Source organism: Saccharomycodes ludwigii, chromosome V (assembly GCF_020623625.1).
Source record: "Saccharomycodes ludwigii strain NBRC 1722 chromosome V, whole genome shotgun sequence".
Taxonomy (NCBI): Eukaryota; Fungi; Ascomycota; class Saccharomycetes; order Saccharomycodales; family Saccharomycodaceae; genus Saccharomycodes; species Saccharomycodes ludwigii.
The window spans coordinates 37,134-58,323 of NC_060204.1; the positions used below are offsets into that span (position 1 = coordinate 37,134).

The following is a 21,190-nucleotide window of genomic DNA, read 5'->3' on the forward strand; positions in this document are numbered from 1 at the left end:
GTTTCAATTAGTTACATAACTCGACAAAAAAAAGAAAAAGTTAGTAAACACATCTATCTGCGATGTGCTTCGGTTCACTTAATTGAGCAACATAGAATAGTAGATTTTTGGAAAGTCAAAAAAGTCTAGAAACACAAATAGAAGAATCAACAATAGCAAAAAAAAAAAATAAAATAAAAATAAAAAAGAAAAAGAAAAATTTGGGCGTGTAATTTTCAAAGTAAATAAGCTTCCTAAAAAAAAAAAAATTTTACAGGAATAGAAAAATTTTTAAATATGTATGAGCCCTTAATTAATGTGCAACGCGCTTCCATTCCAAAAAACAAAATTGGACATGTTTTTATACCAATCTAAAAACTGAATAAATAACGTTACTTTTTGATAGTTTTTTTTTTTTTTCTTTTTTTTTAACTCTTGATCCTTCCATTTTATTGATAATAATATTTTATCCAACACAACCGTCAATCATTTTTAAGGAATTAAAGAAACAATGAATGACATATGATGAGGTTAATCTGGGTCAAATATCAAGTATTATGCTTTCGGGAGACACAATTGATAACGCAATAGATCATACCTGCTCTGTATTGATATCAATATATGATAAAACAGGTTTTGCATATAGATGGTAATTTTTAAATTACAACAACACAAACACTATCAGATTAAATATATTAAACAAAAACATATTGTTTGAAGGTAATCTGAATATGCGAAAGATTCTTCTTTGAAATAAATAGGATTAAGTTGTTTTTTTTTCTGCTAATTACCTAAACTCTGTTCTATCAAAAGCACATCATAATTAGTAAACATCCATTTCTTGAAGATATCATTTAAATTTTTCTTTTGTGCCTCATTAATATTTTTTTTTTACCCCTTGACTCTCATTTATAAGTTCATTAACTACAGTTCAAATTTACCTCTTAGAGTTTGATAATCACTTGTCCTTGTATATTAAAGATAGTTGTTAATTGTTGGGAGTTGTTCTTGGTTGTTGTAAATTATTTGGCAATAATGATCTTTAAAGATAAAGGCATGTTGTAATATTAATAACGTTGAGGGATCCATACTTTTGCCATGAAAAATCTAGCAGTAAAACATTAATTACTTATTTCCTTTTTGCTTATTTGTCTTTACTTTAAATACTTTAATAAGCTGAAAATGTTATTTATTAATTTTTGATCGCAAAAGGGAGAAAAAAAAAAAAAAAAAAAAAAGAGGGAGAAAAAAATGGACCGTGGTGATCTGAATTCGATGTAATGTTACTTTTTTTTACCGAGAGATATTTGTGGTAGTCCATTCCACGTCCGAACAAATATTATTATTCTATGAAGTATTTTTATGCGCATCTGTGTTATTTAGGTTATTCAAAATGATTGCTTTCCATATTAAAGAATTACGGCCAAAATCAGGAAATTTATATATGCTTAGATCTTATATATATGGTACAATCCGATGTCCAATTTTCTTTAACGAGTTCTCGGAAAGCTAAAAACTCGGAAATAAATATAATGGTAGTGCTATGTTACTGTGAAGGATCAGTAAAAAATATATTGATATATTTAATGATGTACAGGTGTTATCTATTATTGTAATTGTGATTCTCGTATTGTTAATGCTTATCTTATTATGTCACAAGCAAAATGGTCTCGCAGTGAATTTGGAGTTTATAAGGTGGGTGGCGTATGCCCCAACACAAACTTTCATATCAAGACATTTTTTTTATCAGTCATTTTTTCCCCCTTGTATATCAGATAATCTATTTGCTTAAAAATATATAAAAAAGGAACTAGAAATTTATGCTTCCTTATACACACATATAAACATATAATTAAGAGTTTAAAAAAGAAAAAGAAAAACGTAAAATCTCGTACCAATGAACGAAAAATCTACTACAGCTAATAAGAATGAACAAAATGAAAGTCCAGCCCACAGTAACAACTCGGCAAACAAATTGTTACAAAATGGTGTGAATTCAACTTCATCGACTACACCTGCTAGTGCAGAAGAAACCTTCAGCCAACAGACTACCGAACCTAGCGCTAATAATACAAGATTTGTAGTTGAATCTCCATTTGGTTCCAACTCTCCTGACACAATCAATATTAATATTCCAGCTCATTTAGTAGAAGCCGTCAAAACATTGATTAGAAATGATGCTGCACGCAATATATCAAATAACTACACGACAAACCAACTCATGGAATCAAAAACTATATTACCCATGGGAGTTCCCAAAAATAAGTTACCACTGCCACCAAAACCACCTATTAGAGACTTTGTTACACTAGCAGCTAAAACAGACTACTTAGAACCAAACGAATTGACATGTTCTGTCTGGGGATCCCTAAATTCCCACAATGCAACTAACTACATCATTCCTTGGGATAACTTCCCCAGTTTGTACTATGAATTCGCCAGATTCGACTCAGACACATGGAAGAAATTTATATCTCGGTTGACACCAATGCCCTACCCAGTATCATCCCTATCTGAAATTGTAAACTTCATAAGATGGTATAATAAGTTCACCTACGTAACACATCAGAATGGTATTCATCAACTATTATTTTACACTATCTTCTCTAACATAAAGAAACCATCCCCAATCGAAGAAGCTGAAAATAAAGAACTAGTGACGACTATATTACCCAAGATATTTCCACACAGATTGAGAAATACACTAAGCAACAGCTGTTCATCAACAGTATTCAGAGATCAAATAGAAGAAGTATTTCCAGCAGGGCCACTCGTAATAGCTACAAAATTACTAAATCAATACATAATAACCAATACCACGACAGTTGCCGATATAGAAGACCAATTAAACATAATCCAATCCCTAAGGTATTGCGCAAGAATGGACGCAATGCCAGATAATGAAATAATCCCACATCTTAGAGTCAAAATTTCCGACTGCTATGGGGAATCAACGGCACATTTAATCAGAAAATGGATCAACACTCCAAATCTAACTTTAAAGGAGTTACTAACAGACCTACACGAATATATGCAAATAAATAAAAGATATGGATTATCAACGAACACAAAAAATAGCGTATCATCAATGAACCTCCACATCACTCACACTGACAGATATCACAAAACACCTTATCCAAAACACAGACACAACAACAGATATCCAAATAGAAACAAATATTGGGCTCGTAATAATTCACCTACTTTGCGTCATCATATGAATCATCAATCTCGCTTTCAAGCACCACGCAAAAATTCAACAAATCACTCAAACATTAACGATGTATACCAAAACAATGCGGACTTCATTGAACGAAGAAGTCGAATAGCCGACTTTCAACCATTTTTTCCAGATGCCTCAAATATTAACCGTAGACCATAGTTATGTACAACAAAATGCCCATATATTTGAATCTATGGTGGTACCTATATTAATATCACAAATGACAAACAAACATTCACGCATTCTATTTCAAGTAACATGTTATTAATAACTTCTGCAAGTGATACCCACGCTATTTATTATAATCGAAATAGGTATCATAGAATTAAACTTAAACGATCACTACATAGCAATACCAGTATAATTTACAAAAGACGAACTACCATATCCGTATATAATATCAGAATACAATTTAAAACACCACATACCTAGCTTCATATATAAACGACTTCAAAGTAACCAAACTAATACCATATATATGCGTACATGTCTTCGATAAATGATATAAAATAGATATAAAATATACCAAAAAAAAAAAAAAAAAGAAGCACATTACATAGATCCTTTCATTTGATGACAAAATATTAGGTATTTTTTTTTTTTTTTTTTTTAATACAGAATTGCTATTAGTTTGATAAGTATATTTTTAATTGGGAAACACTTAGGAAAATAAAGGCCCAATTTTGAATTTTAATAGGTTTCTTAAGTGCCCCTGAAGGTTTACTTTACTTTACTTTACTTTACTTTACTTTTTTATTTTTATTTTTTAAATAAGTCTGTGAAAATGATTCTAAAAACATCATATATTATCATATCAGCAAAAACAAATTCCTTAATTTAAACTTGTATAAATTATATTTATATATAGTTAGTTGATTGAGATAAAAAAAAAGTTATTTTTAACTTTATTAATGGTAAGTACATTATTGTTGTTATTCAAATACTAAATGTTACTCCTCTCTGCTGAACCATTCCTTTGGCAATACATTATGTTCCAAAAAATCACTCTTTTCTTTAGAATAAGGTGGACATCTAAAACGACTATTGTCTGGATCTGCGTCAAATGGTCTATTTAAAACAGTCCTTTCATGGGTAAAGCAATTATAAGACCATTCGCTATGATAAGATCCAAACCCGCTGGAACCTATGCCACTGAATGGAGCACAATCTAATAATACATGTAACAATGTGTCGTTTATACAGCAGCCGCCGCTTTTCAATCTATTTTGAATATACTGGATTTCCAATTTATCTTGTGAAAATATGTATTCTGCCAAAGGATGACTTCTCCCAGGTTTAGAGATAATATTGTCTAGACAATCATCCAAATTCTCATACTGTAGAATAGGTAAGATGGGACCAAAATTTTCCATTTCCATACTACTATCTTCCCAATTGACATCTATTAATAGTGTAGGTGGAATAAATAACTCAACTTGGTTTGATTCACCTAAGTGGTATATTTCCTTTGCATTAGTACGTTTAAGAATTTTGATAATTTTATCATATGCTCTTTCACTTATCATGTGTGTATACTCTGTCTTGTAGGTAATGTTAAGAAACATTTCATTGTATATTTTCTTGCAACACGCAATAAATTTGATATAAACATCTTTGTGACAAAGTATATAATCAGCAGCCATACATATTTGACCTGCATTGCCAAACGAACTAAAATATATTCTTCTAACTATATCTTCTAATTTTTCCAAGTTAACACTAGGGGTAATAAAAACTGGCGATTTACCACCTAGTTCTAAAGTGACTGGAATTAACTGTTCACTAGCCATTTTCATGATGATTTTTCCAACCGCTGGAGAACCCGTATAAAAAACTTTGTTTACCAACGGTCCGTTAAATATTTCCATGGTTTCTAATGGCCCGCCATTAATCACTTTAACCAAACCGTCATAATCTTGAAAGGTTTTTTCAATAATATTTGTTATGGTCACCGTAGTTTTTGGTGTCAATTCAGAGGGTTTTAAAATCACACTATTGCCACCGGCAAGTGCACAAGCTAATGGATCCAACAGCAATAAAACTGGAAAGTTTGACGGACCAATAATACAGCAAGTACCATATGGTATACGTTGAATTTCCACTTGACTGTTATGAAATAACGGCAAATCAGAATGAACTTTTCTATTTTTTATCCACTGGGGTAAATTTTTGATTAAATCTAAGATATTACTCAATAAAGAAATAATTTCCCCACTAACAACTTCTTGGCGACTTTTATGAAAGTCTTGATATAAACATAGAATGATTTCTTCCATATTGTCCTTAACAGCAAAATATAACTTTTTCAACAAAGTTAATCTATATTGTAATTCTTCATTTTCATTATTGAGATTTAATCTTTTTTGATGTTCATTGTGATATTTGTTGCATGTTTCAATGTAACGGCTAATTGAATCCAAAGGTGTATAAAAGGACATTTATTTTTCTCTCAGTTTGGTGAGGTTGTTGGTTATATAAATCTGATATACTTTAACATTTATATTTTTTTGTACAGATAAAAGAAATCATGTTATTGCTTAAGTGGTAAAAATAAAAAAAAAAAAAAAAATTTTTTTTCGTTATGTTTTTTTTTTAACACTTTAAACGGTTTGTTTTCAATATTCTGCTTTCGAAGCTTTGAATTTTTTTTTTTTTTTTTTTTTTTTTTTTAATATTCTATTTTCAAATTAAAAATGTATAAATGAAAAACATACAAGAACAACAAATACACCTCTGATGCCTAGAGATCCCTTGATTGGTATTGTTGGAAAGCCTAGCAGTGGTAAATCTACCACTTTAAACTCTTTAACCGATGCTTCAGCTGCGGTCGGTGCATTCCCATTTACAACAATTGATCCTAATAAAGCTACTTCCTATTTACAAGTTGATTGTGCTTGTGGGAGAAAAACATCCAAAGATATTTTACAAAAAAATGGAGTAAATGTTTCAGAAGTTACCTGCAAACCTAATTACGGTTGGTGTGAAAATGGGAAGAGACATATTCCTATTATGTTACTAGATGTTGCTGGGCTAGTTCCGGGCGCCCATATGGGGAGAGGTTTGGGTAATAAATTTTTGGATGACTTGCGTCATGCTGATGCATTAATTCATGTTGTTGATGTGAGTGGTACCACTGATGCAGAAGGGAAAAATACTAGGGGATACGATCCAATTAAAGATATTGACTGGCTACAAGATGAAATTAGGCTGTGGATCGAAGGAAATTTGAAAAAAAGATGGGGTAGTATTGTGAGGAGACATACAGCAACGAAAAGTAGCATAGTCGACACATTACAACAACAATTTGGTGGGTATGGTTCTCATGCGCCAATGATCCAGGCAGCATTGGCAAGAATAGATGGCCTACCACCTCTAGAAGAATGGGATAGTGACTGGATTACCAAAGTGGTTAAATCATTTATGTTGGAAAAATTTCCCACAGTTTTGTCTTTAAATAAAATTGATCATCCAGATGCAGACAAAAATGTTTCAAAAATCATATTGAAATACCCTGAAACAAAGACTATTCTAACAAGTGCAATCACTGAAGTATTTCTAAGAAAGTTGAAAAAACAAGGATTCATCAAGTATGAAGAAGGTACGGAGTTTGTTGATACATATGAGGATGATCCGTCTTTGAAGCCGCTAGATGATAAGCTACTAAACCGTATTGAAAATATAAGAGATTTGGTGTTGTACAGATTTGGTTCAACAGGGGTCATGCAAGTTTTGCAAGCGGCTGCTTTGGATACTTTAAATTTGGTTCCTATTTACACGGTGAAAAATATCAACACATTTTCCAATGAAAACAAGACACAATATATTTTTAGAGATTGCTTTTTAGTGAAAAGAGGTACTCCTGTGGGTAAAGTGGCTAGATATATAATGGGGGAGGTCACAATAGCAGCAATTGAAACAACTGGTGGAATACGTGTTAGTGCAGATGACACTGTAGATGTTGGTAAAAATGATATACTTTCATTTAAATTGGCTCCAAAATCTATATAATATTTTTGTTTATGTACAATTTATAATGTGAATATGGTTGATAAGGTATATTTATTTAACAAAGAGAATATAGTTTGAAGCTACATATATTTGTAATAAAAGGATTGTTGTGTTTGGTAATAACAATTAATGCTTTATATTTTTCACTTTTTTTGTTTACATAACATTAATATTTTATTTATATTTTCAAGAGAAAAAAAAAAAAATTACATTGAAATTGCTGCAAATTTGAAGAGATAGAAATGAGCGTTGAGAGAATTGCTGAAAAAAGAAAAAAAAAAAAAAAAAAAAAAAAAAGAAAACATTCACCAAAGTTTGTATTTAGCGTTATCTATTTATTTATAAAATAACTACCTTTGTTTATGCTTCTTAGACTCAGTTAAAAACATAAACAAGAATTGAAAGAATAATTCCTTCAATCCACCTATCAAAAGATAGAAATAAATAAAACATTGTAAAGATATGAATGAAAATTTTAACAATCTATCAGAAAATCTTCTTTGTCAATCTAAGGAAGCCATATCTAACTTGGGACGATGTTTAGAGGCATTTCAATGTCAATACACAAAGACTAAAGAAGAAGAGGAGTGTCTAATAAAATACGAAAATTTTTTATCAAATTTAACCTCACTGCAGGTAAGGTCTGAACACTTAAAACAAAGATTATTAGATGGTGGTACTAACAAAAATTATTTTGCGCAAGACCTTTCAAAACTACTAAATGAATTTCAAAGTATATCAAACCAATTGTCTCAAATTAGTGTTTTATCTGAAAATCAAAACAAAAAGCCCTCTATAGATCAAAATTATAATACATCTTCGGATTCAGAAGACTCACAATCTGATGATAACAATATCAATGAAAAAGAGAAAAATAAGAAAGTTGGAACAGAAACAAAGGGCCCATCTAATGAGAGTTCACCAGCTTCTATTCTTTCCTTTAAACCTAAACCTCTAAAATTAAAAGAAAGACAGGATGAGCTTTGTGTTAATGCAAATGATATTACCGTGACTAAAAGAACAATAAACACAAATTCTATCACTAATGCCAATACACTCAATAATAAAAATGTTGCTGGCAGCATCAGACAGGCATCCTTAAACTCACCTACTAAAAAAAGACATTCTAGACGTAGAAATTCGAACGATGAAGTTACATTGCCGTCATTTTTTAATAGAAGGAATAGAATTTCTTTAGCTTTAGTTACTGATGAAGATGACTATAATACAGATGATGAAACAATAATATTGAATAACCATCCAGATGATACTGATATACCTTTTGAGCCCTTGCGTAAATACAATTCCCATGAAAGTCTTTTATCTGTTAAGCACGTTCCCCTCAAACGTGTTTCTGGCTTTTTACTTCCTCAAAAAAATTTAAAATCTACGACAGCCCAAACAGTTACTTCAAGGAATATATATGGTGGTGGTATTACAACTACTAGGGATAAGCAATTTTCATCTACCAAGCAATACCTATCCGAATTAGTTCAAGAAAGAAAAGTTCCACAACATTCTACAGCGAAGTTAGGATTTTGGGGCCAATTAAAAAAGTACGCAGCACCATCAATACCTACAGCTCCCTCTACACCAATTGTTATCTCAAATAACGTAATAACGAAACAATCACACGTTAATTTCGACGTCTTAGAAGATGCTTTAAATTCGACGCTATTTTGAAGCATAAAGTTTTTTGTTTTTTTTTTTTTTTAATTATAAATTTGCTTTTATTTACATTAATGGGTTCGTTTAATATATAAAATTTAACAAGATAATACACAAACAAATATATATATATATATATATGTATTTATTCTCGTTCTACTCTACATAAAAGTTATTCAAACGTATTTTCTGTTTTTCTAATTAATCTTGAAGAAAATTGTCTATTCCCTATCAGAAAGTGTTTTTCCTTTTCAGTTCTAGATGGAGCTTTCAATTGACGCTTCTTACCAAAATATGTGATTGATGCTTTAGAACTACCCACCGCCCTATATGATTTAGATATCTTTACAGACTTACTGCCATTTTTAAATTTTGAGTTAATATCTGATTTTGAAATAAAAGATTCTACTGCAGAAGGCACAAAACTGGAACCGAAACTTGTGATAAGATCGTCATCATGTTCCTTAATGGAAGATCTGATTTGTTTTGAATCAAAACTTTTAATAGAACTATTTTGCTTCAATTTATGTAAATCTGGGATTTCATAGGAAGAATCATGTTGAATCCTAGATAATTCAAATTCATCTTGTAAATCATCTGTTTTACTTGTCAAAAATGATAATGTTTTGCTGACAAAATCTTTGGTAAGTACCACTTTATTTGTTCCCTCGCTTTCATTAACTGTTTGTGAGTCTTTTTCCTTTCCTCGTCTTCCTTCTTCTCCTTCTTCTTCTTCTTCTTCTTCTTCACCAGCAAAAAGTTTATTCTCTTCTTCTAAGTCATCGTTTAAAATACTGTTGAAAAATGCAGTTCTTTTATTATTTTGAGCTAGCTCTCTATTTTCTTTATTTTCTAACATTCTTTTCCGCAAAAGTTCCCTTTTTTTCAACCTGTATTTCTTTAATTCATCGTCTTCATCATCACTTAATTCTATGTCCAATGCACCCCTACCTCTTTTTCTGAAACCACCATTTTTTATGTCATGTAAAATTTTGTTGACCATCTTTTCGTCATGGGCCTTCTCCTCAGAGGCTATTAACTTTCTAATCTCGTCTGGGTTAAAATTCTGTTTTGTGTAATCATCAACCATCTTTTCTAATTCAGGATCGTATTCATCACTTTCTTCGCCGTCTGCTCCACCAAGTCCATGCCACTCATCCTCAGATTCTTCAGCTTCCATATCATACAATTCATAAATACCTTTTTTCTTCATTTCCTTATGTAATTTTTCCTTTTTCTTTTCTTTGTTCCTATTTTTTCGTATCGCTAGAGCCATTTTTTCTTTATAGGCAGCTTCATCTTCTTCATCAGTATCTTCGGAACTAAGTAAATCATTATCGGAAATATCCCCAATTTTCGAAGTTAGTAGTAACGGAGCAGACTTGTTAGGTTCCTCAATAAAATTAAATTTTCTAGTTTTTTTTGATAAAACTATTTTTTCTTCTTCATTATCAACATCATCTTCACCTTTCCCCACCTCTTCCTTTCCTTCGTTTAGATCAATTTTGTAATCAGAATCTTCTTTTTTACCATATACAACATCCAAGTGATCCTCTTCCACTTCCAATGTATGTTGCTCATGTTCGCTGTCATCGCTGACAGAAGCTTCTTCAGAACCCCCTTCTTCGTTGGAGTAAGGATCATAAACATTATCATCACTTTCTGGAACCTCGTCGATAATACCACTCTCCTCCCCAACCAGTTTTTGTTGTTCGATTTGTTTCTTCGATGCTTTTTCTCTCTCCTTTTCTTTGGCTCTGATACGCAAATTTCTTTGAATTTCTTGTTCTAATAAATTTTCCACTTCTTTATGTTCTTTTTCCAACTCTTCCATGGTTAACCCTTGTTTTTCAATCAATTCCTTTTTGTTTTTTAAAATTTGATTCCTATTAACTTGTCTTAATTCTTGAAGCAAATCCTGCAAACTACCTGTGTGGCCAGTTTTAATCAATAATTGTTTTTTTCCTTTTTTGCCATTTTTTTTTTTGGATTTTTTCGCTCTAATTCCTAACAATGCTGCTTTAGAACTAGCTGATTTAAGAACTGTTTCCTCCTTATCTATATCATCTGCAGGATTTATAGCTAAGTTGTTACTTGGATGGCTTTTTTCATCATCCGAATCTAACTCAATAACTTTTTTGGTTTTTAAGGTTTGTGTATAGCGTTGTAATATCTTTGAGGGTTTCGAATATTCATTGTCATTGCTTGTTTTTTTAAGTTCTATTTTAAATTCATCATCATCTGAGGATGAAAATCCCGCATTGTTCGGTATATTTTTCACGATTGTTGTTAATTTTGGTTTGGGTTCATCATTCTCGGAATCTTCATCGCTATTATTGAACGCATTGAGCAATTGTTGTTTGGTAAATCTCTGTTTTTTCCTTTCAATTGATCTTTTAGAGTTATCAATAACTCGTGCCTCTTTAACAGCCTTCTCATTGTTTTCCTCTTCAAGAGTAATTCGCTGTTGGACTTCATACAATTTCAATGTGGGTGCTTCGACAGTCTTAGATGGCAATACTTTTGAAGATGAAGCAGTATTTCCAAGTATTTGTGTACAACTGTTATTTATGGATATGGTGGTAATGTCATCAACAATGGGTTGTGTTTCAAGTGAGTATTCTGGTGAATTGGAAACATTCTGTGTTTCAATTACCTGTGTGTCCATATTGCTTGTCTCTTTTTTAATAAGCTGGGTTTGAGATGGAAGTTCTTTTTTAAGTTTTCCTTGTTGCGTATTATCGTGGGGCTGAGAATATTTATTAAATAATTGAATATCTTGTCTATCCTCATAGTTATTATACTCGTACTGCTGTGCTTTATAAATTTGTCTTTCTTTGGTATTGATCACTTGGGTCTGAGAAACGTTTTTTGTAACCTTTTGAGTCAATAGCATATTTTCGATTTCCAAATCATCACCTTCAAAAACCTTTGTGTTGATAGTTTCATTATTTGGAGTAAGTGGTGAATGAGAAGAAATATCAGCTTCTAAAGTTTCGAGAGATTTATGTGGTTTTTCAGATATAACATTTTTACCTTCCAATCTATTTTTCACCTTAGTAATAAAGTCTAATGTTTTTAAATTAGTATTCTCGTAAACATCATCCCCTCCGGTCTTGTATTCATCGGGAGATTGTTCTGGAACTAACTGTGTATCATATTCTTGGGATGATGGGTCGTTAAAATCCACATTTTTCTCATAAATAGTTCGCTTTTTAGTGGCTATGTTAAAAAGTGTATCAAAGAGTTCCATATCTAGTATCCAGAATCCTTATAGATGTATATATATTCTGATGGTCTTTTATTATTATTATTATTTGTCTAATCAGTGTTGGATGTTTTATTTGAATAAGTATTAACAACAACAACAACTAAAAAAGATTAAATAAATAAAAAAAAAAAGCTTTATAAATTACAAGTATAAAATGACGCGTAAAAGTTTTCACTGATAAAGCCTTTTGAAACAACGCGTTTCGTAATCTGTTAGCACGTGATTACCGTTTGTGTATTTCACAGCAATCGTACAAAGTTACAATAATAATTTAGCTTATAATTTTTTAATAAATTACGTCTAAAAAATAACGATGATATAATTGTCAAAAATATAAAAATATACAAAAAAAGAAAACATTGACATTTTTTTTTTTTTTTTTTAAGCAATCGACGTTTTAGATTTTTTCTTATTAATTTTTTCCCCTTCGTTATCTTCTGATTTTTTTCTTTTATTACTCTTAGAATCTTTATCTTTAGAGTGACTCTTTTTCTTGCTAGTAGTCGAATCGTCATCCAATAACTTGTTCACATATTTTTCCTCTTCAGGAGCTACAAAATCCTTAGCTTTTACAATTTCTTTTTCCTTTTGTTTTTCTTGTTGTTCAGCCCTACGTTCGGCCAGTTTATTCATTTCCTTTTCTTTCTTGCTTAAGAAATATTCACCACTTTCAATCTCCAAATCAATCTTTCTAGGTAACTGAGCAGGTGGAAATGGAGTGTAAACTTTAGTTTCATCTTTATGTCTAATCTTCTTTGGTTTCTTTCTAGCAACATTTCTTTTTTTGAAATTTGGTAAAAATCTGGACCAATCTTCGTTTGCTAACTCTGGGTTCTTAGCTAATTCCCTTTTAATCATTAATTCCTTAATATAATATATCGGATGAATATTTTTCATACAATCTTCAACAACACGACGAACCTCTTTTAAACCTTTAAAGGGTCCCATACAACTAACAGTATTACCTTGTACTAAGATGTAGCATTTTGTTAACAATTCCAAGGCTTTCAAGGTGTTACCATTTGGACCAACCAATCTTTGTCTTCTCTTAACAAATCTTTCTTTATTAGAAACAAAGTTACCAATTTTTATAATATCGCAGGCAACATCGTCTTGTAAAATTTTAACAGCCTGCGGGAATGGAACAGACCGAGCTAACAACTTGATTAAATCCCTAGCCTTTAAGATAATAGCTGGATCAAATGTTTTTCTAGTGGTTTTCACAGTCATGGAACCTTCAACTAAATCCAAAGTACAGTTAATATGATGGGCATTTAAATTTTTAGTGACATCGCTCCATATGGATTTCAAATATGTTTCTCTGTATTTAGGGAATAAAGTCATAAAAGTGCTTTCTTCAGCAAATGGTTTCCCACTTTTGTTATCTTCTGGTTTAAATTCATCGATTTGCCATTTATCAATATCTGGAGTATCCCAAGGTTTTTCTTTATTGTGAGTAGAAGGCATTTTTTATTTTTTTTTTTTTTTGAGTTAATGCTTGAAAAATTTGGTTCTAAAAGAATAGCAAGGGTTAATTGGGTTATAAAATTGTTTAGTTGATATTGTTGTGGTGATTGTGTAAAAGGTTTCTTTTCTTTTTTTCTTTTTTTTTTTTTTTTGTTTGAGTTCATAAACAGTAAAAGTAATAATGCTGATGACAATAATAAAAATATATAGATAAAAAGAAATGTTCAATTTTCATTATAATTTGAAATTTTTTGGATTGAATTAAAAAAAAAAAAAAAAAAAATTACTTATCCAAGATTGCTTTTTTTTTTTCATTTTTCCGGAATTTCGGTCAACTAGCTATATGTTTTTGGTTATTAAAAGTTATATGATGTTTCTTCTTTCTTTTTTCTTTTTTTAATGTGCATCGTAATTTGATGCTCCAGCATTTTAAAAATCTTTATATATGCTTTTCAAAATTAGCTAATAATCAAAGGCATATTATCCTGTTTATTAGGGGAAAGTGAATAAAACAATTATATTTCATAATGGGTATTAATAGAAGCAATATAGTAAAAAAATCTGGCAATAATAAGGCCAACAGGTGCAAAAACATAACTAAGAACCAAAAAAGAAGAAATAAAATTCAACTGGAAAAATTTAATCAACAGCATAATGGCAACAACAATGAACTTATAAAAGATATCATATCATCTACCAATATTTCTAGTGCCAATCAAAAAAAAAAAAAGGTACTGCTGAATGGTAAACAATTAATACAAGATATAGCCAAAGATAAGAAATATAATAAAGAAAAACTAGAAAAAAAAAGTAAAGCAAATGATGATTTAGCCAAACAATTAGATTTAATATCAGGATTTTCCTTATAGTTTAGGCTTTATTAGCATTACGACAATATCAAAATAATAGTAAATAAAAGAGGGGAGGGAAAAAGTTCGAGATGAAGAATATATATATCTACATATAAATATATACAATTTCAATTTTTTTTTTTTTTTTTTTTGTTTTATTTTAATTGTTTATATGTTAAAAAATATGTTAAAATTTTTTTTTTTTTTGATGGAGAATGGGCATATTTTAAATCTTAACAGAACGTAAGCCAGCTGATGAACGGAAAATAGCATCCCCTTCAGAATAACCTCTACCTAAACCAAAGCCAATTCCTATCCATACTGGGAAGGCACGACGTTTAAAAAATAAAACAGATGCAATTACACCACCAGCAAAGCCTATACTTGTTTTCAAAACAGTATTAGATAAAACAACATCCCATCTGTTGTCTAAGATAGCGGAAGATGGTGTAGCAGTAACTTGTTCTTCAATCTTTTGTTCGGACATATTTGTGTATATATATATATATTTGTGTTAACCCTTGAATATCAGTGAGCTTTATGTATTGACTAGTGTTTTATTTATTGGGAATGTTAGCGTGTGGGGGGACAATTCACAGATATTAAAATAAAATAAAAAAAGGAATATGAAAGGAAAAAAAAAAAAAAAAAAAAAATATATAAAAGTGAAATAAAATAATCCCTTTTCTTTAAATTTTATTTTTTATAGTCATTTTTATTTTTTTTATATTTTTTTTTTTAAATTTTTGTCACCTTTTCCTACCTATCGCTTTATCAGTCAAAGTTACTTATACTTTTATACGGTGGCCATGTGCTGCGTTGTTTTCTATTACAATCCATTTAATATTAATGCTAGGTAAACAAATCAGCGCTAACAAAAAAATATTGTCTTTTTTATATATATTTTTGGTTCTTTGAGCCAATCAAAACATGCAAACGTAATATGGTTGTCCGGGTAATGTCACCGCATTATTATAATACAAGCATAAACATATTTTTTTTTTTTTGCAACGCTCAGGAATATAATACATTATATGCAAACCTTGAAACACTTATAAAAGTCGTCAATCTTTCAAAAAAAGTCTTAAATCCTGGACGTAAAAATGTTGGGTTAAATAAATCTATAATAACCAAAATCAAATACGATAGAGTCTCCAATAAATCCCACAAAAAGATTTTTATATGTTTCGTTATCAATTTCAATTGCTTTGCCAACTTTTCATTCAATAGCACATTTAAGTTACCATCCTGCTGCTTTTGGATATACTTGTTAAATTCATTGGTTAATCTAAACCGAAGTCTCAATAAGTTGACAAGCTTGGACAAATTTTTCCTAAGAGTTAATATTAAAGAAATTAACCATAATTTCAACGTTGCTTGAGATTTATACACCTTTCGATATAAAAAACTTTGTTCTTTTAATATACCAATGGTTTTTAAAAAATATATTTGATCAAATATATTCGTTAATCCTTCTAGAAAATTTATGATTGAATCTTCCAAAGTTGGTTTACCATTATTGTTAAATAAGTCATCTTTTACGTGAAGTTCAGTACTTTTTAATAGCTTTATAAAATCCATCGTATTCTTGTGAAAAAAAGGAGCTTGATTCTTAAATGTCTGAACGTTTTTCCCTTATTATTATTAATTTTTTTTTTTTTTAAAAAAAATGATAGATGGTTAGTAATTACTTCTTTTTATTACCAATAACAAAAGCAAAAAATGAAAAATAAAAAAAAGAGAAAAATGAAATAAAAACAAAAAAAGAAAAAAGATAAGATGAAAAAAAAAAAAATTTCCTTAAATTTATCTCAATTGTTTTTTTTTTTTTGGTTTTCGGAATTTCGGTCAAATAGCTATATATTTTTAGATATCAAAAGTAATATATAGTACGCTTTTTTTTTTTTTTTTTTTCTTATTTTTTTTAATGTGAATCGCAAATTTATTAATACAATATTTTAATGGAGAATGATAATTTTTTTAAACCTTATCAGAACGCAAACCAGCTGATGAATGTAAAATAGCGGCTCCTTCAAAATAACTTGTACCTAAACCAAAGCCAATTCCTACCCATACTGGGGAAGCACGACGTTTAAAGAATAAAACAGATGCAATTACACCGTCAGCAAAGCCTATACCTATTTTCAAAACTGCATTAGATAAAACAACATCCAATCTGTTGTCTAAGATAGCGGAAGATGGTGTAGCAGTAACTTGTTCTTCAATCTTTTTTTCAGAAATATTTGAATTTATATATATATAGAAGTGTATGTTTGTGTTATAACCCTTAAATATTACTGAGTTTTGTGTATCAATTATCACTTTGTTTATAGGGAGTGTTAGCGTGGGGAAGTAACTTACACATATAAAAAAACATATGATTAAGAAAAAAAAAAAAAAAAAAAAAAAAAAAACCAATAACAAGAACAAACTGAAAACCTACTCTATCACCAATATTAACATCTTTATGTGCCATTCCATCTTAATATAAACTGCAACTATTGCAAAGTAACAGTATGTTCCTGAAGGCATTGTACTCAAGTTAAATACCCCACATCTATATCATCTCCATCCGCTCGCCAAGTAGAACATTTTGAAATATCTTTGGTCCAAAGCTTTTCACTATCAAAACGGGCATATAATATTCCATTGCATTCATTTCCACTTTTGTAACCACTACTGCATTGCCATATATACATTCCTCTTGTTTCTCGCTTTTTAAAAGATCTTCTTAGGATCATACTGAATTTGTTGCAGGTAGGACAAGTGGGTACTTGATCACTATCATATCTAATATGTCTATACGTTAAATTGACTCTTTTTATACCAGATATAGGATGTAATTCATCTTTAGCCATTTTTCTAAATGTTTTCTCTGGTATTTTATTGACACAATGTTTATATTCTTCCTGAAAACCAGAATGCATTATAAACAATGAATTGTGAACAGGTTTGGTAATATATATTTGCGTAGGGGTATCCTCTTTTCCATAAAAGCCATTATAAATTTTCCTAATCCTAAATTCTCTCGAAAAACCTAATGTTAACGAAGCTATTGTACAGTGTGGCCCTATATAAGTTAATCTATCGCTGTGCCAATCTAAATGATCCTCTTTTTTCTCATAAATATTTAAAACAATAGCTTTTGGAGACCATTCGTTGGGAGCCAATTGATATTTTAACATCCCCATCTCTTGGGCTGCTTTTCTTACAATTTTCTCAATCAAGGATTGTGCCAAAGATAAATCCTCATTAAAATTGTATTCCGAATATTTCTCTTTTGAAATCTCTTGCCCTATACTATAGTCCAGTTTATCCAGATGCTCCTCATCTTTAACGTACACTTTAGTTCTGTGATTTGAAATGCATTTTTTATCTTTCCCAAATAAATAAAATTCATTTGGCTTTGCATCTTTGTCGTCCATCAAGTTAGTCAATAGTCTATTAGCCAGTTCCAGAGGTAAAACATTGGTATGGTAGGAGCAATATTTGATAGTACTTTCTATATCTTGCTTGGTATATAAAAATATTGGGTTTTTGGTTGCGGTGAAAATGCTACCGGATCCATAAACATCGGTTAGTTTGAGCCGTTTATTATCGTAATCTTTGAAATGAGTTACATTAGTTATATATTCTGTTAGCGACATTTGATTATGCCGCCTTTTCGTTTTTTCGTTATTTGTTATCCCACAGATATCATGAGTAGGGTCTAACAATAATATGGCATTTTCCAAAGAACCATCGCAATCAATTAAAATATCCAATAGGTACTCCTGATCTGCTATGGGGAAAAGTTCTTTTAATCTGGACAATTTGAATTCAGTAGTAGTTACGTTAAAGGACATTTTTGTTATTTGTTTGTTTGTTTGTTTTCCTCCGATAGACCCTGTTGATTAAAAGAATAATACTTGCTTTGATTTTATCATATGGATCTTTTACAATATGTGACTAATGATATTATTAATGATAACAAATAGGGTAATATGTTTTCGGTTTATGCCTGCTTATCGGAAAACAAAATATAAGTCCGTATTTTTTTAAATACCTCCGGAAAAAAAAAAAAAAAAAAATAAAAAAGAAAAGAAAAGCGCGTGAAAAGCAAATTGTTGTTGTAAGGAAATTTACAAATATTTTCTAAAACAAGATAAAATAACTTTGTACGAAAGAGTGAATAAATATATGTGCATTTGTTGGATAGCACATACACAAGGGGGGTTTGGTCATAGAATGTTCCGCAGTTGTCGCTTGATATTTATTACAGCACAACAAAGAAAAGAAAGAGAAAAAAAAAAAAAAAAAATTAATATTAATATTAATTTTATTTTTAATTTTGTTAATTTTTTTCTTGCTCTTTTTTTTTTTGTTTTAAAAAAAATATTTTTTTTTTTTTTTTCTTATTTATTCTTATTTTTCTTCTTTCTTTTTTTATTTTTTTTGGAAGAGAAAACTCTTTCTACACCATAATTCTGTTTTTATTTTGTTTTTTTTTTTTTTTTGGTTCTTTTTTCCTCTCTGGAAAATAAGCCCAACCCCCATACAAAAAAAAAAAATTAGAAACAAAAAAAAAAACAGAAAAAACAGAAAAAAAACAGAAAATCCAAAAAAAAGCTTTGAAAGGAAGGAAATCCTATAGTATATAACTCAACAGGTATATTTTTACATATTCCCCAGTTAGCAACATCATATATCAATATCTGGCCATCTTTTTTTTTTTTTTTTTTAAGTTATTTCCTCTCTTTTTTTTTTTTTGTTTTTTGTTTTTTGTTTCCTGCTCCTCTTTTTCTTTTCCTCTTTTTCTTTTAGTATCTTTGCCTCCGCGTTTCTTTTTGGTGAGCAATACGGAAGATTACAAACAAGAGGAAATCTGTACACCACATAGTATAGCAGTTGTTCCACGGTAGTTTCTAGTTGCTGAATCCAACCCAACGAAAAAATATATATATATATATATATAATATATTTTTGCCACTGAAACATTTTTTTTTTTTTTTTTAATTTTTCTTTCTCTTTTTTTGCCACAAAATTAACAACACCTCCACTCCCAAAAGTGTTATTGGGCATTTTTATCAACTACCATTTTTATTGAAGTTAAAAACTCATTTAATTTCATACCCCGGACACATCTATTTGTTTGATTAATCTAAAAATAAAATTAAAAAAAAAAAAAAAAAAAAAGAAAAGGAAAAAAAAAATAATTAATGTCTTTAGCTGCCTCTTCTAACAATACTAGCAGCAGTAATAATGTTGCTTCTTCACCTAAAAGGCGTTTCGTTACAAATAATATTTCTGTTGATGCTTCTAAGGGTGATGACGTTGACCTTCTAGAACACGTCACCAAACGTCCAAAATTGTCATCGTCATCTGCTCACAACGGTAACGGTTCTGTCAAGCAATTTTTAATTTTTAAAAAGGATACTACCGACAGTTTTAATAGTTCGGACGAAGAGGATTGTAGTTATGACCGCAACCTCGTAAACAATAAGAAACACTATTTATCGGAGAAAAAGCAAAAAAAAAATGTGCATTTTAGTACCTCCAATCATATTTATCCAACTACCACAAAAATAAACGATATACACGTGGATAATAAATTTCTAGAAACCGCTATTAATTATTCGGATAGTGATACTGATACCAAAGATGGGTGTCTTGTAAGAGCAGGTGTGCCAAACTATTCTACTATCTCAGATGCCGCTAAGAAAAGAATTTTTTCCAATTACTCCAACCATAGTAATAGGGAGGTTCCAGAACAAGATATAGTCTCTAGAGAAAGATGTTTTGATTATTTACTACAATCAATTGATGAAGTTTGGGCTAGGTATTGTGACACAGTTACATTTGCCGAACAACAAATTTATGGTGAAAAGAAATTAGGAAGTAAATATAGCGTTGCCAATACTAACTACTATGATTTTGGTAACAACATAAATAATATAGATTCTCCTTTAAGGAGTAGGAGATTTTCCTCTTTTGCCTTGAGTAGTAACTTGAGTGACGAAAACACTGATGATGATGAAAAGACTAATAACGATGATACAAGTGATAATGAGGATGAAGGTTATAAGTCTGAAATCACTAATCCTACGGAATACGAAACGGATTATGAGAACTGTTCTGGCGGAACAAATTTTTTTTCCGCTACTGCTACTAGTTTAAGCGAATTGCCCGCTTCTGTTAGATTGCAAACATTGAAAACTAGATTAATTAAGGCTAAAAAATATTTAGAAGATATATATGATTCCAAATATTTGATGGATTCAATGCAGTTTTGGAGAAGATGGGATATGATCAAGTATAGTGCGGTGGAAATGATGGAAGAAGATGATGAGGATGAGATTATTGATTCTGTTTTGTCAGAATTAGAACAAGGACGCTTTTTTACCATGACTAATTAGTCTAGTAACTATTATTATTATTATTATTATTATTATTATTATCCTCCCTTTTAGATAGATCTTTTGTTTTTTTTTTTTTGTTTTTTTTTTTGCTCTGATTTTATTATTTTTCAATTCTGGTGATACACAAGGAGAATACACAAAACAAAATTAAAAGCAATATACATGTAACTATAATTCTATAGTTATTTCTCCTTTGTTTTCCATTATGGTTATGAAGATATTATTATATGCGTATGTGTGTTTATAATGTTATTGTCTGTTTTGGTTGAGGTTTTCTTTTTTTTTTTTTTTTTTTTTTCCCAATGTTTCGTCATTGATTTGTGTT

General features: G+C 30.1%; 11 protein-coding genes across 11 annotated transcripts; 5 read left to right on the plus strand and 6 right to left on the minus strand.

The window, feature by feature from the left end:
- Nucleotides 1-1,876: 1,876 nt before the first annotated feature.
- On the plus strand, nt 1,877-3,361 carry SCDLUD_003804 (uncharacterized protein; the record flags this gene model as incomplete). The annotated part of the gene is made up of 1 exon (XM_046076768.1): nt 1,877-3,361. The coding sequence occupies one exon, from the start codon at nt 1,877-1,879 to the stop codon at nt 3,359-3,361; it is 1,485 nt and encodes a 494-aa protein (XP_045933460.1).
- Nucleotides 3,362-4,152: 791 nt separating this feature from the next.
- On the minus strand, nt 4,153-5,640 carry SCDLUD_003805 (uncharacterized protein; the record flags this gene model as incomplete). Its single annotated transcript, XM_046079352.1, has 1 exon — nt 4,153-5,640. The coding sequence occupies one exon, from the start codon at nt 5,638-5,640 to the stop codon at nt 4,153-4,155; it is 1,488 nt and encodes a 495-aa protein (XP_045933461.1).
- Nucleotides 5,641-5,938: 298 nt separating this feature from the next.
- SCDLUD_003806 (uncharacterized protein) lies at nt 5,939-7,210 on the plus strand (the record flags this gene model as incomplete). Its single annotated transcript, XM_046079351.1, has 1 exon — nt 5,939-7,210. One exon carries the CDS (start codon nt 5,939-5,941, stop codon nt 7,208-7,210), a length of 1,272 nt encoding a protein of 423 aa, XP_045933462.1.
- A 462-nt stretch (nt 7,211-7,672) lies between these two features.
- Nucleotides 7,673-8,893, plus strand: VAC17 (Vac17p; the record flags this gene model as incomplete). Its single annotated transcript, XM_046079350.1, has 1 exon — nt 7,673-8,893. One exon carries the CDS (start codon nt 7,673-7,675, stop codon nt 8,891-8,893), a length of 1,221 nt encoding a protein of 406 aa, XP_045933463.1.
- Nucleotides 8,894-9,050: 157 nt separating this feature from the next.
- MRC1 (chromatin-modulating protein MRC1) lies at nt 9,051-12,131 on the minus strand (the record flags this gene model as incomplete). Its single annotated transcript, XM_046079349.1, has 1 exon — nt 9,051-12,131. The coding sequence occupies one exon, from the start codon at nt 12,129-12,131 to the stop codon at nt 9,051-9,053; it is 3,081 nt and encodes a 1,026-aa protein (XP_045933464.1).
- Nucleotides 12,132-12,530: 399 nt separating this feature from the next.
- KRR1 (ribosome biosynthesis protein KRR1) lies at nt 12,531-13,616 on the minus strand (the record flags this gene model as incomplete). The annotated part of the gene is made up of 1 exon (XM_046079348.1): nt 12,531-13,616. One exon carries the CDS (start codon nt 13,614-13,616, stop codon nt 12,531-12,533), a length of 1,086 nt encoding a protein of 361 aa, XP_045933465.1.
- A 527-nt stretch (nt 13,617-14,143) lies between these two features.
- Nucleotides 14,144-14,485, plus strand: ADF1 (Adf1p; the record flags this gene model as incomplete). The annotated part of the gene is made up of 1 exon (XM_046076767.1): nt 14,144-14,485. One exon carries the CDS (start codon nt 14,144-14,146, stop codon nt 14,483-14,485), a length of 342 nt encoding a protein of 113 aa, XP_045933466.1.
- Nucleotides 14,486-14,693: 208 nt separating this feature from the next.
- On the minus strand, nt 14,694-14,954 carry SCDLUD_003811 (MICOS complex subunit MIC10; the record flags this gene model as incomplete). Its single annotated transcript, XM_046076766.1, has 1 exon — nt 14,694-14,954. The coding sequence occupies one exon, from the start codon at nt 14,952-14,954 to the stop codon at nt 14,694-14,696; it is 261 nt and encodes an 86-aa protein (XP_045933467.1).
- Nucleotides 14,955-15,481: 527 nt separating this feature from the next.
- On the minus strand, nt 15,482-16,048 carry PEX34 (Pex34p; the record flags this gene model as incomplete). The annotated part of the gene is made up of 1 exon (XM_046079347.1): nt 15,482-16,048. The coding sequence occupies one exon, from the start codon at nt 16,046-16,048 to the stop codon at nt 15,482-15,484; it is 567 nt and encodes a 188-aa protein (XP_045933468.1).
- Nucleotides 16,049-16,447: 399 nt separating this feature from the next.
- SCDLUD_003813 (uncharacterized protein) lies at nt 16,448-18,312 on the minus strand (the record flags this gene model as incomplete). Its single annotated transcript, XM_046076765.1, has 2 exons — nt 16,448-16,788; nt 17,232-18,312. 2 exons carry the CDS (start codon nt 18,310-18,312, stop codon nt 16,448-16,450), a joined length of 1,422 nt encoding a protein of 473 aa, XP_045933469.1.
- Nucleotides 18,313-19,665: 1,353 nt separating this feature from the next.
- SCDLUD_003814 (uncharacterized protein) lies at nt 19,666-20,862 on the plus strand (the record flags this gene model as incomplete). Its single annotated transcript, XM_046076764.1, has 1 exon — nt 19,666-20,862. The coding sequence occupies one exon, from the start codon at nt 19,666-19,668 to the stop codon at nt 20,860-20,862; it is 1,197 nt and encodes a 398-aa protein (XP_045933470.1).
- Between the last annotated feature and the right edge of the window lie 328 nt (nt 20,863-21,190).